This window comes from Microcaecilia unicolor, chromosome 10 (genome assembly GCF_901765095.1).
Source record: "Microcaecilia unicolor chromosome 10, aMicUni1.1, whole genome shotgun sequence".
Classification (NCBI taxonomy): domain Eukaryota; kingdom Metazoa; phylum Chordata; class Amphibia; order Gymnophiona; family Siphonopidae; genus Microcaecilia; species Microcaecilia unicolor.
In genome coordinates this window covers 194484925-194502670 of record NC_044040.1, presented here as the reverse complement: position 1 = coordinate 194502670, position 17746 = coordinate 194484925, and the positions used below count along the sequence as shown (strand labels likewise).

The 17746-nt window shown below is 44.0% G+C and overlaps 1 protein-coding gene across 4 annotated transcripts in view; it reads left to right on the top strand.

The window, feature by feature from the left end:
- The window catches only part of LOC115478824 (transient receptor potential cation channel subfamily V member 6-like), a 53269-nt gene that overhangs the window by 13488 nt on the left and 22035 nt on the right, over window positions 1-17746 (top strand). For 3 of the 4 annotated variants that reach the window (XM_030216436.1, XM_030216434.1, XM_030216438.1), the window contains 3 exons: window positions 3002-3100; window positions 11568-11737; window positions 14724-14870. In XM_030216436.1, coding sequence (XP_030072296.1) covers window positions 3002-3100; window positions 11568-11737; window positions 14724-14870 — 416 coding nt within the window. The remainder of the gene's footprint in view (window positions 1-3001; window positions 3101-11567; window positions 11738-14723; window positions 14871-17746) is intronic. The other variant, XM_030216437.1, reaches the window with a different exon arrangement.

The window sequence follows — 17746 nt, the reverse complement described above, 5'->3', positions numbered from 1 at the left end:
CGGGTGGTAACTCAGAATTGATGTACATTGGGTTTGCGTAGGAGCCTATGCGGCTTAGTAAAAGGGCCCCTCAGCCGGGCTACAAATGTGAATATGAAAATCCTAGATTGATAAGACGTGCTGTGTGTGATTCCTAGTTGCTTGAAACCCTGATATTGTTTGTTTTTGTTCTTGTCAATAGTCTGATCTTTGTCTTGTTTGGTCTGTTTAGTTTATCTGCTACTGATTTGGATACTTTAAGTGATTCAACTCCAAATTTTTTGTTTTTCAATAAAATTAGTTAACAAAGAAAGAAAAGGTGAAGGATTAATTTTCAGTTGGAAGATGAGAAATGAAGCAGACAAAGGGTGAAAGAGGCAGAAAGAAAGACACAACCCCCCCCCCCCCCCCCCAAATTCTATATATGGCGTTCAAAATTGCACACAAACGTTTGGGCAAGTGCCACTTTCAGAAAGGATGCACACACTTTGTGGAAAGTGCATTTTTACTGATATGTTCCTAAAATGAAAAAAAAAATTTAAAAACCCACAAACAAAACATAAACTCTGTAAATGACGTAGGAAATAACATGAAATTAAAATTTAGGGGCGGCACATCGCTGTTTATTATAAAATAATATTAAGTGCAACAGAGCAGAGCCTGCTTCCTTCCCCATGCACACTAAAATGTCTCAGCTTATTTAACACAACTGGGCCTTCAAGGCTGTGACAAATGAGTCCTTCATTCTTAAAGACCCGACAGTGTTTACCAAAGAGGTTTCATCTGATGCGCTAGCAAGATTCCTGTAGGATTTTGTCATCATTGAAAGCAAAGGTTTGACAGTATAGATGTGCTACAGTGTTCTCAAACCATTTATCAGATTGAGGAACTGTGTGAGGGATTTTTTTTCATCTGTTTTTTGTCTTTATTTTTCGAGATCATTCTAACTATTGGACCCTTGAGGCAGGTGTTAAGCCAAAATACGACTGTGTCAGGTCTTTAAGAATAAAAGACTCTTGTGTGTCACAGTCTCGAAGGCGCAGTTGTGCTTTTTCCTTTTGTGGCTGTGTTTGTGTACTTTGGAACCCTCTCTTTTGTCACTCAGCTTACTTAACATCGCTGTCAAGAAATTTTTATATCATTTACCAATGAAAGCAACCCCCTACATGCCAAACAAACACTGCCAATAATCCAAGAACGTTATATTTTGGGGCTACTATTTCTTCTTCCTGCCTGTTTTTATTTCAATTTCGGTTATCATTGACTCAGCACTTCCATTATACCCTACTAACTCTAAAAAATAAAAAAAAAATTGACAGTTGAAAACCTACTTAAAATAATTGATGGATTTACACAATTCACATTACAATATTCTGTCTTCACGTTGTAGTTGAAATGGTGTTCCTTCCTCGTTCTTGTGTAATGAGTTTAACATGCTGCTCTGCTTATTTTTGAAGATATTCCTGCCTTCTCAATCATATTCTTAGAGGTCACAGAAAGTAAAACTGCTATCAAATATTTATAGTCACCAAAGATAAACGTTGCAATATGATAGAATGGTGCGCACAAAGCGAAAGACTTACAGACCAACATAATCAGTGTTTACTGAGCTGCATCCAGAATTTGTCTATGAAATTTATCTATACAAAGGGGAAATATGTTATCCTGTTTTCTATTTTTCGAGTCAAATTTTGTAAATTTAATTTAGTTTGGGACAATCAAAAAACACACACATTTCTGAGGCTTAAAAAGAGATCATTAGAAAGCTGTGCGCAAGATCAGTCTCAGGACATGATACGATGGGCAACGAACACTTTCAAAGGAAACCGCCAACATATTATGTATTTTTGTCAGCATTTGTCATTTAAGGAATTGATGGTGCATAAAATAATTCACGGAGATGCCCCGGCCTACGTGTTAGACCTTATTGACTTACCACCCAGGAATGCTAAAGGATCTGCACGCACATTCCTGAATCTTCACTTCCCCAGCTGTAAAGGTCTAAAATACAGATTAATACACGCGTCCAGTTTTTCAAACATGAGTTCGCAGCTGTGGAATGCTCTACCATTTGACCTGAAAATAGTTCACAACCTAATTAACTTCCGTAAAGCACTGAAGACTCACCTCTTTAACAAGACGTACCATAATGACTCATAACAGGAACTGGAATGCATCATCGCTTACTTAATATTCGGAATATTTTCTCCCTATACCGGATTGTTTACTTTTATTATGTCATCCATGTTCTATATGTAATACCAATTGTATCTGTACTCTGGAATGGCGTAAGCCATGAAGGAAAATTGTAAGCCACATTGAGCCTGCAAATAGGTGGGAAAATGTGGGATACAAATGCAACAAATAAATAAATAAATGAGTACTTCCAACGTTCATGTGAACTTTTCAGGGTTTCCTGATAGTGGTTCTCAACTTCACTCCATGAGGACCATCTTATAACCAGATTATCAGGATATCTGCAATGTACGTGTTTTAGAGATATATTTACATGCACTCTTTCCCTTATATATAACCATATGTCATCCATATTCATTGATATGGATATCCAGATAGGCAGGGTAATCTCTGAGTCCTGGTATGTTTGTTTACTAATTCTTTTACAGCTTATAGCATTTAAATTTTCATTGATTCTCTTTTATGCTATACGAAGAAAAACAGAGCAAGATAAAACGGCACCCAACACACCAGCTAGCGTGATACAGTTTATTGGACAAATAGGAGGTATAGGTGGTCCTATCCGTTACTGTATTGCTTATCAGCCCAACATGCTTTTGGCACCTTTAGTGCCTGCGGCAGGGGCAAACTTGATAGTTCATTAGGTACAGGATCCCAAACCACCTTAATAGACACTTAAAAATTCCTATAGCCACCTATAATGAGCCCTCTGAAGCTCATTATCAGAAAAATAAAAGCCTATAGCCTGGGGTCAGCACTTGTTTCAACTAGCTTGAATACAGTAAGGCCTTCTCTTCTCAACATATGACTGCATTTCCTCCAACAGGAGAGTATCCGCTGTCTTTTGCAGCTTGTACTGGCAGTGAAGAAATCATCAGACTTTTAATCGGTCACAAAGCTCCTCTAGATGCACAAGATTCCCTAGGTAAGTACTATAACTGTGCTGTGCTCATACATGTTTATTTATTTATAGCATTTATATCCCACATTTTCCAACCCATGAGCAGGCTCAATGTGGCTTTCATCAGTCTGCAAAAACATACATCAATTCAGCAAACAATCAAAATCAATGAAGTAATGAGATTAGCAAGTATCAGCAAAGGAGAAGAAAAAGGAGAAAGCGTAATACCATGTTTCCCCGAATATAAGACACTGTCTTATATTAATTTTCCCTCCCCAAGACCCGCTAGGTCTTATTTTCAGGGGAGGTCTTTTTTTCAGGGAAACATCGGGGTCGCCACCCCCACCCAAGGTCGCCCCCCCCCAACCGAGGTCGCCGGGCCCCCCCTCCACCCGCCCTCCGTCGCTCCCAACCTGAAATGCCTCCTTTCACCTTCCTTCGCAAGTTCGGAGCAAGCAGCAGCAGGGCAGACCTCTCCTTCCTTCTGTGCCTCGCCTTCGCCTGACGTTACGTTACGTCAGGCGAGGGCGGAACACGGAAGGAAGGAGTGGCCTGCCCTGCTGCTGCTTGCTCTGAACTTGCGAAGGAAGGTGAAAGGAGGCGTTTCAGTACTGGTAGTTCCGGGAGCGATGGAGGGCGGGTGGAGGGGGGGGGCGGCGACCTCGGGGCGGCGGCGGCGGCAGCCTTTGTCCGGCTCTCGGCGGCACTGCTTCAGGTAGGTCTTACTTTCGGGGGAGGCCTTATAATACAAATTTGTAGCAAAACTCCGGTAGGCCTTATTTTCGGAGTAGGTCTTATTTTCGGGGAAACACGGTAGAGTTCAATACGTCATAACGACTACAGCAGTTCAGAAGTTAGAGATGCTAGGCGAGTCTGTAGCGTAAGCTTTCCCAAATAGTAGGGTCTTTAGAGATTTAGAGTAGGGTCTTCTTCTCACATCTCTTAGTCTCCACTCACCTGATGCCTCCATTAATGAAGATCTACGAATGATGGTACATTTTAATGTCTGAGAATAAATTTGATTGCAATAAGCTTTTCGTGGTTACACCTTGGCCCTTATGTGAGAAGCCCTATTCACTAGTTATATATGTATATACCACGGTCAAATCCTTGAGAAAGACACAGAGATCGACCGTCTTAAAGCTAAGTTTAATAGATTAAGCTCATAAGTCTAAAGTATCATACTAGGTCTCTATGGTATATGGAGGTTTTTTTGCCGATGATAAGGCAGTCCAGCTCCTTGAAGACGGTTTTGCTTGTCTAGGAGTTTCTCGAGGCTTTTTCCTCCGTCCACAAGAAGTGTGTTTGCTACTTCTATTGAGAAACCCTTTGCTTTTTGTGTGTGCATATAGACAAAGCAGGGGTCTCATCCCCAAAAATATATATATATTTTTGTAGTTTATACCAGCATTTAGACATATATATCATATTCATGTATAAATCCTGATTTTAGAAAGCTGATATTTACCTGTGAATAACTATATTAATCTTGAAAGTTCAAGCCTCAATGATGGTTAGTTTGTAAGACGCCACCTGCCTCTGTCAAATCTATGCATAAATAGCTATCAAAAGCCCTTTTAAAGTCTAAAAAACCTTTATAAAATTACCCCTGGAATGTTCAATAACACTTTAAAAATATAAATTGTTGAACTGACCATATGAATTCAGGGGAGAACTTATCAAAATGGGTTACCTTTAAGCAGTGCCGTAGCGAGGGTAGCTGACGTGGGCGGTTCACCGCTGTGCACACGGCGCACCCCCCCCCCCCCGGAGCGCATTCTTACCAAAGGGAGCGGGCGGGAGAGCTGTTCCGCCCTGAGTGCACGTCGCTGGGAGCTGCATCGGCTCCGCTGGTTCCCTGCTCTCTCTGCCCTGGAACAGGAAGTAACCCGTTCCGGGACAGAGAGAGCAGTGAACCAGTGGCGCCGACACCCCCCCAGCAGCGTGCACCCGGGATGGACCGCCCCACCGCCCCCCTGTCCTACGCCACTGCCTTTAAGATGTGCTATTTTACTGTTAACCCCAGTTATTAGAAGCTAGGTCTCATTGAATGAAATGGGGCCTGTGCCAAAGTAGCATGAGTTAGTGATAATATAACCTTTCTTAACGGTAGACCACGATGATAATTTCCTCCCTTGGTACGAAGAGTTTCAGTCTCTGGTAACCAGAGCTGATATTGTGATGTCATAATGCCTCATTCCACCAATGCTTAAGAACCAACTTCTTCAGTGTTGTCATAATAGCTTGATTGCCCTATAATTGGCTCACGTTTATTATATGTAGCAGTGATTTTGATTTCTTCAAATATTTCTTTTTTCTTTAATTAAGGGGAAATCAATGGGGACTACTGTTAAGATGGGTTATTTTACTGTTATTAACAACTAGGTCTCATTGAATAAAATGGAATCTGTGCTAAAATAGCTCAATTTAATGGTAAAATAATTTGTCTTAATGGTAGCCCACTCTGGTAACTATGCACTTTAAGCACATAATATATCTTCAACATCATCAAACATATAAACGGCGAGTGACCGAACTCACTCGCAAATGCGCAGTAAAGACCCTCTCTGTCCCGCCCCCGCGTCAATACGTGATGACGGGGGTGGGACAGAGAGGGTCTCTACTGCGCAAGGGGAGGGACGAAACCGCCATCGCTACCGCTCCCCCCCCCCCAAGGTCGCTGCCGCCACCCACTCTCCACCCGGGCCGGGCATTCGCTCCACTATAGAAACAGCGCAAGAACGCAGCACACAGCTGAGCTGAGCTGCCGTCACCTTCCTTCCCTGCCTGTGTCCCGCCCTCACCCACGAGGGCGGGACCCAGGCAGAGAAGAAGGACGGCAGCTCAACTGAGCTGTGTGCTTTGTTCCCGCGCTGTTTCAATAGCGAAGCGAGGGCCTGGCCTGGGTGGAGGGGTGGCAGCAACTCCGGGGGGGGGGGGGCGTAGCGGTGACCTCGGAGGGGCAGCGGTGAACTCGGCGGCGGGGGGGGGGCCTTTCAACCCCCCCCCCCCCCGTCCTATACTAGCCCATTTTTACGGGCTCAACGGCTAGTTCATTCTTAAAAGACAAATGTTTTTTTACACCTTATTAACAGGATCTAGACTGACCTGTCTTGTTCAATGTATTTTTATGATATAAAAGTATCTAAGGCAAACTTGACTTCATATCTCCAAAAGAATCCTTTGTTTTGAGCAATGTTCATTCTGTTTTTTTTTCTTCTTATTGATTTGTTAATTCAAAAATAATTTTGCTAAAAGGAGATCTTCTGAGAGAGAGCAGGCCCTGAGGCAGTTAGCAAATTCTTTGTCTGTTTTTGCACCATCAGTCTCTCAAACAGGACCTTAAGCATGGGCCCAAATTCTATATATGGCGCTGAAAAATTGGTGCCAAAAAAATGAGCACTAACCCCGGGATTCTATATATCACGCCTTAATTTCTTTCGGAAATTGAAGCATATTCTTTAACTATCCAAACTGCCGATTGGATGTTAACAAGCAGTTATGAGCACTAATTGGCATTAAGATTTATGCGCACAACTCGCTAAGCATATTCTGTAATGTGGTGCTGTCAGGTTCTCAGGTTCAGAGCCCGCGGGGCTGGGCTCTGGAGCAAACGTGAGCCCTTGGGCTGCTGACGAGGAGCGACAGCAGCAGGCAAAACCCACCAACCAATGCTGGGCAAGCACACCGACACCGGCAGGGACTGCAGGCACCGCCCAGCGAGCCGGAACACATGGACTGGAACACTGGACTGGAATTCTCCGGACTGGAACACTGGACTGAAATCCCCCGGACAGGAGGACACAGGACTGGAACCCCCCGGACTGGAATCCCCCGGACTGGAGGACACAGGACTGGAACACACAGCTTCACCTGCACTTAGCTACTAAGCCCCCCAGGAGTTGAGCTCCTGGGTTCGAGTAGCTGGCAGGACTTACTGGATACCGGATGACACAGGGACCAGGACTGGAAACAGAAGTACTCCTAAACCTAAACTGATCTACGTGCTCCCAAACCCTAAACCAGCAGGAGTGTTCCTAACAGTAAACTGACAAAAGGATTTCCTAAGCCCTATACTAAACAGGAGCTCCTAAGCCCTGCTCAAGAAAGGGACTTCCTAAGCCCTAAACTAACAGAGCAGGGAACTAAACACAAAGCTAACACAGGTGCTACTAAGCACCAAGCTACAAGCAGAGCTTTACACTAATAAGCTAAACACAAAACTAACCAGCTACCTAAGCACTGCTCTAGCAAGCTAGATACAACTAACAAGGTGCTTCCTAAGCACTACTCTGGCAAGCAACCAGAAGAGCTCCTAGCACTAAAAGGGAAGACAGGGGAGGCACAAGGAAAAAGCAGGGAAGCTAACACATAAGCCAAAAGTGATTCTAAATCACCAAACACCAACAGCAAAGACTGCAATGCTCCTAATAGCACAAACACCAGAAGTATTTCTAACAGCAAACTCTGCAGTGTTCCTAACAACACCAAACCCTGAAGTACTTCTATCAGCAACAGAGCTGCTTGGAGAAGAGACGGCTGAGGGGAGATATGATAGAAGTGTATAAAATAATGAGTGGAATGGATCGGGTGGATGTGAAGCGACTGTTCACGCTATCCAAAAATACTAGGACTAAAGGGCATGAGTTGAAGCTACAGTGTGGTAAATTTAAAACGAATCAGAGAAAATTTTTCTTCACCCAACGTGTAATTAGACTCTGGAATTCGTTGCCGGAGAACGTGGTACGGGCGGTTAGCTTGACGGAGTTTAAAAAGGGGTTAGATAGATTCCTAAAGGACAAGTCCATAGACCGCTATTAAATGGACTTGGAAAAATTCCGCATTTTTAGGTATAACTTGTCTGGAATGTTTTTACGTTTGGGGAGCGTGCCAGGTGCCCTTGACCTGGATTGGCCACTGTCGGTGACAGGATGCTGGGCTAGATGGACCTTTGGTCTTTCCCAGTATGGCACTACTTATGTACTTATGTACTTATGAGCTTCCAAAGCCCTACACATAGGGAAAAGCAGGAAAGCTAAGCACACAAACACCAGTGCACACTGCACTAACACTAACCTGGACCTTAGCAAAAGCAAGCAGGGAAACTAGACACAAAGAGGCAGATGCAGCAACCAAACGTAAAAAAATCTAAATCGTTAAAGTCCCTAACGATTTTAAAATAACGAAAAATGCACCAAAAAAAAAAGTCACACATGCTGAGATCGGTAGTGAAACGTACAATGTATCAAAGAATCACAATACACATCGGTCTGGACCTCTCGTTAGGACAGCTCCGTGGCAGGAAAAAGTGTTAAGTGAAAAAATAAACAAACTTTGAGCCAATCCCAGCGCATTAGCAGAGCTAAAAGCGCTGTGATTGGTCCAAAGGACCTCAGAAAACACATAAAAAAATAAAAATAAAAAAAGGATCGGGAGGGGGCAAGGGCGCTCATCAGGAGCGTCCTGTACGGACGGCTTTGCCCCCCCCCCCCGCTGCTCCCCACTTTCCGCCGCTCCCCCCACCCCGAAAAAGCAAACTTTTAGAAGCCCCTGCCCCCCTCCCTTCCTCACTACTCTCACCTAAGCTCCGCCTCCCGACATCCTCCGTCCGTGCCCCGCCCCCTTTTGGGGTCGTCGCCGCCATTCCCCTCCTCCATCGGGCCCCCCTTCCTCTTACCGGGCCCGTGCAGCGCCTCTCTCCTCTGTCCGAAGGCGCTGCACGGGCAAGAAGAACGCTGAATCAGCTGATGCCTGCCTTCGCGATGGCGCGTCTTTCTCCTGCTGCGCCCGCCCCTGTCTGACGTAAGTAACCTACGTAGGTTACTGACGTCAGACAGGGGCGGGCTCAGGAGGAGAAAGACGCTCTATGGAAGCTAGGCGAAGGCAGGCATCAGCTGATTCAGCGTTCTTCTTGCCCGTGCAGCGCCTTCGGACAGAGGAGAGAGGCGCTGCACGGGCCCGGTAAGAGGAAGGGGGGCCCGATGGAGGAGGGGAATGGCGGCGACGACCCCAAAAGGGGGCGGGGCACGGACGGAGGATGTCGGGAGGCGGAGCTTAGGTGAGAGTAGTGAGGAAGGGAGGGGGGCAGGGGCTTCTAGAAGTTTGCTTTTTCGGGGTGGGGGGAGCGGCGGAAAGTGGGGAGCAGCGGGGGGGGGGGGCAAGGCCGTCCGTACAGGACGCTCCTGATGAGCGCCCTTGCCCCCTCCCGATCCTTTTTTTATTTTTATTTTTTTATGTGTTTTCTGAGGTCCTTTGGACCAATCACAGCGCTTTTAGCTCTGCTAATGCGCTGGGATTGGCTCAAAGTTTGTTTATTTTTTCACTTAACACTTTTTCCTGCCACGGAGCTGTCCTAACGAGAGGTCCAGACCTCTCGTTAGTTTTCCTGCCTTTTTCCTGCGTAAAGGCAATCGGAAAAGGTTAGTGCATGTCGTTTCAATGGGGTTTTCACACTAATTGCTCATCTCCATTCCGTTTTCGTTAGCTGCTACTGTCGTCGGAAAATAGGCTTAAGTGCATGGAAAGGATAGGAAATTCTTCCCTGAGGGCTCATTTAACGATGAAAAACGTTTAGTGCATCTACCTCAAAGTCAGAAGTGCACACTGCACCACCCTACCTAAAGCAAACACCACCGTTGCAAAGGCTCTGAAGGAAACAACACCACTTCCTTATCAAGGCCCACCCTGATGATGTCACACTCCCTAGCCCCAGGCAACAGCACACTGACCCAGAGAGGCCCAACCCACACCAATGCAAAACCGTGAAGCACTTGAAGCCAGTACCCCCAAAGAGAGGTAGAGGTAACTCACTCCACCCACACAGGTGCAGTATAGTGAAACAATTAGAGCCCTGCTGCTGGAAGCTGCCAGCACAGAGAGACAGAGCCAGCTCAGAAAGGACAGACAAAAGAAACAGAAGCCAGCTAAGAAGCTGACTCCCAGGAAAGAGGTAAGTTTGAGAGGGGTTCTGACCCCAATCATAACAGGTGCACTTGAATTCTAAGTTGCATAGTTGAAAAGAAGGCGTGGGCGTTTCTAGAATCTATGCGCATTGTTATAGAATACACCTGTTATGCTCCTAATTTAAGCGTCAGGATTTACGCCAAGTAAAACATGGTGTAAATGGCCACGGCTAAATTTGGTCACGTGGAAAGGCACTCAGTGCATTCTATAAACCTTGTGGAAATTTAAGCCTATTCTATAAAATATAGGCGTACTTTAGAGAATACGCCTCGGCGTATTTTTTTCTCGCACAGAATTTTCAGGCGCCAAATATCGAATCTAGCCCTAAGCACTTTTTCTATAAACAGGGCTCCATGTTGGGTGAAATTTACAGAGTAGCACATAGTACTGGGACCCATGCCAAACTTTTGGTGCAAGGATTTACACCAACTGAAACCTGTTATAAATCCCCGAGCCTAAATTAGGTGTGGATATATTCTGTAACACTGTGTGGAACACTCATGGCCCACCCGTGCCCCTCCCATGGCCACGCCCCCTGTTCAGATCCACACACAGGAATTTACACTTGCATCTTTATAGAATAAAGCCTAGCAAGATGTATGCGTAAATTCTAATTATTGCCAAGGGTGCATGCCTGAATTTGCATGCACAGTCTCTAGTTTGTTTATTGGATGATAATATTGATTTTGTTTTTACAAGAATACAGCTTAGTGTGGATCTCGTGATTAATGATGGGCGCTGGATTTACACCTGCTAAAACATAGTATAATGCCAACACCCAGTTTAGATTCCGGAAATCACAAAAGACTTACCTGTTCGAAAAGGCATATCCTAAGGACCCAACTTAATTACCTGAATCCAGTAACTCAAAGAAACCCAAATTTGTTATGAACTTAATGAACTTTATATAACTTCCCTCTCTGTTTCCCTAATGTGTCTGTACATATCTATTTCATTTAAAATAACATCACTCTATATTTGTTTCTTCACCAGAGGAGGCTTTCGCCCCATGGCGCTATGTAAGCTACATTGAGCCTGCAAATAGGTGGGAAAATGTGGGGTAGAAATGTAACAAATAAATAAATATGACATTATTCTATAACATCATGCCTAACTTCTGGCAATGCCCCTGATCCACCCATACTCCTCCCATAGTTACACCCCTTTTGAGTTGGACGCTATGAAATTTAGGCGCAGATGTTATGGAATAGTGACTAGGGCAGATGGCGTGCAAATCAAAATTGTTGGCCAATTAATTCCATTCATTGATTGTTGACGCCTTGCTAGCTAATTAATTTGCATGCGTATCTGCCATAGGCACCCAAATTTGGGCGATCTATGTAGAATCGAGGAGTGTGTTCCTTCCCTCCAATTTTTGCCATTCGATTTTGTTTTATGACAAGTATTTGCATGCAACTTTGTTCCCTCAATAATAAAGGGAAAAAAATCTTGATGCTTTTTATTTCATAATTTCCAGATTTTTCCGTGCCTATAATTGTTCAATGTCCTCTGCTTTGCCTCACTGCAGGAAACAGTGTGTTGCATGTATTGGTACTGCAGGAAGATAATGACATGGTGCGTCGTGTGTATGACTTGCTGACAGTGCTTCTGCCTCAGGTTTGCCAGTTTGTGGAGAGTCTTGAAAACAAAGATAGACTAACCCCATTGAAACTTGCAGCTTCTGAAGGACAAACCAAAGTGAGTGCAATAATTAGCCAAAATCTATCTGTAGTCCTTCTGTTACCTGATAAGATAATACTGAGGGGGCAACTTAAGAACATAAGAATAGCCATACTGGGACAAACCGGTGGTCCATCTTGCCCAGTATCATGCTTCCAACAGTGGCCAATTCAGGTCACAAGTACCTGACAGAAACCCGAATAGTAGCAACATTCTATGCTACCAATCCCAGGGCAAGTAGTGGCATCCCCCGTGTCCATCTCAATAACAGACTATGGACTTTTCCTCCAGGAACTTGTCCAAACCCTTTTTAAACCCAGATGCGCTAACTGCTGTTACCACAGTCTCTGGCAACGAGTTACAGTGCTTAACTATTCTTTGAGTGAAAAAATATCTCCTCCTAATTGTTTTAAAAGTATTTCCGTGTAATTTCATTGAGTGTCCCCTGGTCTTTGTACTTTTTGAAAGTGTGAGAAATCGATTCACCTTTACCCATTCTAAACCACTCAGGATTTTGTAGACCATCTAAATGGACACTTCCATTTAGGTGTTCCAATACTGTGTGGTGGAAGCCTATTCTAGAACAGCGCCCGAGTTCCCAAATTTTGTTATCCTATATAATAATTCTCACCTCCAACGTTCTGACTTGCTGCCTGGGACCGTGGCTCATTCCGAGTTGGTCTGCTAGGCTCCATACATCAGGCTGACATCACCGTAGCCATTATGATGTCAACTTCAGAACCCGGGGGGGGGGGGGAAACATGCCTCACAGCTGGTCCATGTCCAGAGGAGGGTCGCTGGACATGGGTGGCTGCAGGGGGGGGGGCAGGGGGTCGCTGGACATGGGTGGCTGCAGGGGAGCCGAGGAAAACCTAGCTAGCGCCCGTTTCATTTGTGTCAGAAACGGGCCTTTTTTACTAGTAGAATATAATTGTAACCCAGTATTGATGCGCCTTACACACTCACAGTTACACCAGCTCACATGAAAAAAGAATTGCGCACATTTGGCCACTCCTTAGAGGAAACATTGCACAGGGTGCCTGATTATTCAGCTTGTAGCAATTAGTGTTTTGCTGGCTGCTGCCGGCATTAAACCCGGAAATTCAGTGCCAGGTCATATTCAGCACTTAGGGGCCCTTTTACTAAGGTGCGCTGAAAAGTGGCCTGCGCTGGTATAAGTGCGTGTTTTGGACGCACTGAGGTCAATTTTTCAGCAAGCCTGGAAAAAAAAGGCATTTTTTTTGTGGCTGAACATGGACGTGCGGCAAAATGTAAAACCAGTGCGTGTCCATTTCCAGCCTGAGGCCTTACCGCCACCCGTTGACTTAGCGCAGATGTTATGGAATAGTGACTAGGGCAGACGCGTGCAAATCAAAATTGTTGCCAATTAATTCCATTGATTGTTGACGCCTTGCTAGCTAATTAATTTGCGTGTGTATCTGCCATTGGCACCCAGATTTGGGCGATCTATGTAGAATCGAGGAGTGTCTCGCGCCTAGCTAGGCAGTAAGCGTCCAGTGCACATAAACTGCCGATTACCGCCGGGTAAGGGCCACGTAGTAGAAAATAAAAAATATTTTCTACTGCGTGCTTTGGGCAAACATCAAAGATGGAATTACCACCTGAGGCACACGGTAGCCAGGCAGTAGTTCCATTTTAGCATGGGTTGGACGCACGTAGGCGCCTATGCGCCTTAGTAAAATGGCCCCTTAACTAGCTATGGGGCACTGTGTAAAGTTGGGACTGATTTCTATGCAGTCCCATTTATGCAGTTACTGTGGCCGGTTAAGGGCTGAATCCACTCCTGAACCACCCCCAAAATAGCCAGTTTTGAGTTAGGAACTAACCGGTTATTTTTAGTGCCACTAACCGGTTAAGCGCTGCTGAAAATTAGCAGTTAGCCCTGAGCAGGCAAATTTAAATAGCCAGGAGCCTTTTCTAGCCGGTTCAATCGCATTGGATATATACAATTCCTGAATTTATGTGCGTACTTGTGAAAAGTGTATGCTAATATTTACCCCGAGCTCTTGAGCTGGTGTAGGTACTGGGGCCTATATAAAGGTACTATCTTTGCACTAATTTGATAAGTCAAGTAGGCACGTCGTTGATTTTCTAAGTAGAGGTAAAATATGCTCTTGAAAACATGAAAAGCCTTGGTGAGACTTTATAAAATTACCCCTCTGTGTGTCGTTTAATATGTGGCTGGTATTATGATGATTAGCAATGGCTCGGTATTTATGTAGTGTGGCACCACAGGGGGTATATTGTTGGTTAATACTAGCACACTAGAATGCCTCACTGTGATTTTAAGGTTTAATGATTTTTTTATTCAGGATTAAACAATCTCCAACATCGAACAGCTAAACAACAGGACGAAACAAAAACATCGAGCAATGACATAACAATAACCAAGCACAGCATAGTAATAAGCAAAAACTTCGTACAGCAAAAAGCTGGATAATTTATGATCCCATTTTTATTTTGTGAGAAGACTCCCACACCCTCCTCCCCACTACCCTAGGTTCCTTTCAAATTTAACAATTGTACCCCCCTACCCCCAACCCTACTGTAACCCATATCGTGAACGCAAACGAGGATAACCCTGTGTCTGGACTCTGATAACCCCAGGCCATCTATGAAAGGGTAACATCCTATATTTCCTAGCCACTCTCCCCTACCCAGGCAGAGAACCCCCAAACAATCGCTAATGTAATAGTATTAATTTAGGAAACACTCTGAAACGTATTCAATACTGCACTTGCCTCATTGTGGTTTCAAAAATGGCATTGGAAAACAAAAGGAAAGGGCAGCCACAGTGACTAGTTATAATTCACTACTGAAATACCAGTCCAAGAGAGAAGTTTTCTCATTACAGGTCAAGGAATTGTCCTGTCATATTATTAAATATTATGCGCTCCTTGGCTGTAATGGAGATGTGAATGAGATACTGAACCATTTTCCTATTTGATATTGTGGTAACCTTGGCGTTCTTGTGATATTACAGATGTTTAACTACCTTGTGCAAAAGCAGAAGAGAGTATATTGGACCATGGGACCCATTTCTTACTGCATTTATGACCTGACTTACATTGACTCTTGGAACGATCAGAAATCAGTACTGGATATAATTACATCTAGTAGGAACCCTCAGGTACATTTCTCTGATCATGTGGTTTGTTACTGAGCACTGAAATTCAGAAAGATAAGCACTTCCTAGGGCAGTAGCATGGCTGAACTATATGTACATTATCACACTGTACCATACTAGGATACAGAAGAAATGATTTAGGAAAAAGCACTTTACAATTGTGATAATCTTCGGTGAAACGCTGTGCTTTTGACTGTGGCTGCTGTCCAGCTCGTGCCACACCTGAATAAGTGGAACCAGAGTTTCAGCTGTCGTGCTGTGGCTTTCTTCAGGCTTTAACTTTGTTTAAAATTTTGTGTACCACAATTACAAACATGCTGTCGATTCAAAAGTGGTTTACAATAAAAAATAAATTGATAACAGAGGCTAATCACTCCTTATCAGTGGCATTCCGACCCTAGCTGACACCCGGGGTGGAACGCCGATGCCCCCCCCCCCCCCGGGTGCAGCGTGACCCCCCCCCCAGTGAAATGACACCTCTTCCCCCCCCCCCCCGGCAAAATGACACCCCCCCGGGTGCACGCCGCTGGGGGGGTGCCAGGGTGCGCGCCTGTTGCCCTGTCTCCGAGTTCGCAATTCGCATGTGTTCACTGCTCCCTCTGAGTCTGCCCTGGAACAGGAAGTAACCTGTTCCGGGGCAGACTCAGAGGGAGCAGTGAACACATGCGAATTGCGAACTCGGACTGAGACAGGGCAACAGGCGCGTGCCGCGGCACCCCCACAGCGGCGTGCACCCGGGGCGGACCGCCCCTACCGCCCCCCCCCCTTGGTACGCCACTGCTCCTTATAGAGTTAGATTTTACTGAGGCATAAACTTTTAGGGGCAGGAGGGCTCTTGATAACTAGCCCTCTGGAAATTAGTTCTTACCTGAGCTGCTCAAGATAAATAAAGTGTTCTAGGCTGCACAATTTGGTTTGCTATTTGCTAAAACACTTAACGAATTCTATCAAATATTATAGAGAAAATTGTATAGGAATTAGAGAGAATTAAGTCTTTTTAATTACTCACCCATCATCACAGCATCAGACATCAGTTTCAAGTTATAACAAACTTACAAAATCTAACATCAGTACCTCTGGTAATTATAAGTAATTAGACTAATTAGATAAAGAAGAGAGAAAGGAGGAAGAAAGTTTGTTCCTAATACAAAGGTCACAGAACAGAGAGAAAGCAGAGAAAGAAAGAATAAATGAAAGAAAGATTCATAGTTATAGAGAATTAGTTTCTATCAAGGGGGGGGGGGACCATAGACCATTGGACAGATCTGAAACTCTCTCTCCAAGCCTAGTTTTTCAGAGTTCCTTTGTCTGCAGTGTGGTTTTATAGGCTGTTGTGAGCATCCACTTCTCCTCTACCCTGGAACAATCATAGGTGCTGCATATGGGCTGGACACTTGCAATTGGTCCTTGCCATACCTGTAACTCACTTTTGTAACAGGATATACCAGGTATCTGAATTGCCTTAGCAACATGAGACCCCATCAGAGCATGTGATCAGCCAGAAATTCCTTCATGTGGCTACTACTACTACTACTACTATTTAGCATTTCTATAGCGCTACAAGGCATACGCAGCGCTGCACAAACAAGGAAAAAGAGAGATGGGGGGTGGGAAATAGTGCAGTATACCTGAAATAAGTTAAATAGTACAGTATACCTGAAATAAAACTTAATTATAGAAAAAAGGATACTGGAAGAATGAGGCATTATGACATCACAATATCAGCTCTGGTTACCAGAGACTGAAACTCTTCACACTAACCCCGGATTCTTTATATAGAGCCAAGATTTCTGTGTGGAAATCGAAGCTTATTCCATAACATATTTAACAATCATGTTAATTATATAACATGCTATTCAGCGCAGATAATTGGATGTTAACAAGCAATTATCATGCATTACTAAGCGTGTTCTGTAAAGTGGTATGTGTAAATTCTAATGTGCGCTGCCAAAAAAGGGACATGGAATGGGCGGTTTGTGGGCATTCTAAAATATTTATTTGTTGCATTTGTGTTCCACATTTTCCCACCTATTTGCAGGCTCAATGTGGCTTACATTGTTCCATCATGGCAATCGCCATTCCAGAGTGAGAGATGCAAGTGGTATTACATAGAGAACATGAATGACAAAATAAAATTAAGCAAACAGGTAGAGAGGTGTGGTAGCCGTTTTAGTCCACTCTTAAAGGTTATCAATAGAAATTAAACAAAATAAAACATGGAAAAGAAAATAAGATGATACCTTTTTTATTGGACATAACTTAATACATTTCTTGATTAGCTTTCGAAGGTTGCCCTTCTTCGTCAGATCGGAAATAAGCAAATGTGTTAGTATATATAAGAGAAACATCAAAGCATTACTTTGACAGTCTGACAGAGTGGGAGGGTGGGGGTATGCATGGAGACATCAAAGCATTTCATTGATATTCTAACAGGATGCATACCCCCACCCTCCCACTCTGTCAGACTGTCAAAGTAATGCTTTGATGTTTCTCTTATATATACTATCTGCTAACACATTGCTTATTTCCGATCTGATGAAGAAGGGCAACCTTCGAAAGCTAATCAAGAAATGTATTAAGTTATGTCCAATAAAAAAGGTATCATCTTATTTTCTTTTCCATGTTTTATTTTGTTTAATTTCTATTGATAACAGCAAACAGGTATAAAGAGAACACATTCAGAATAATAGATAAAGTGGTAATGCGTTAAAGTTCGTATGAAGGATCATTGCGGTATGCCTTGTTAAAGAGGCAGGTTTTCAGTGATTTCTGAAAGTTGATTAGGTCACGTTGTTTTTTTACGTCAAGTGGTAATGCATTCCATAGCTGCATGCCTATGTAGGAAAAGCTGGATGCATGTGTTAATTTGTATTTTAGTC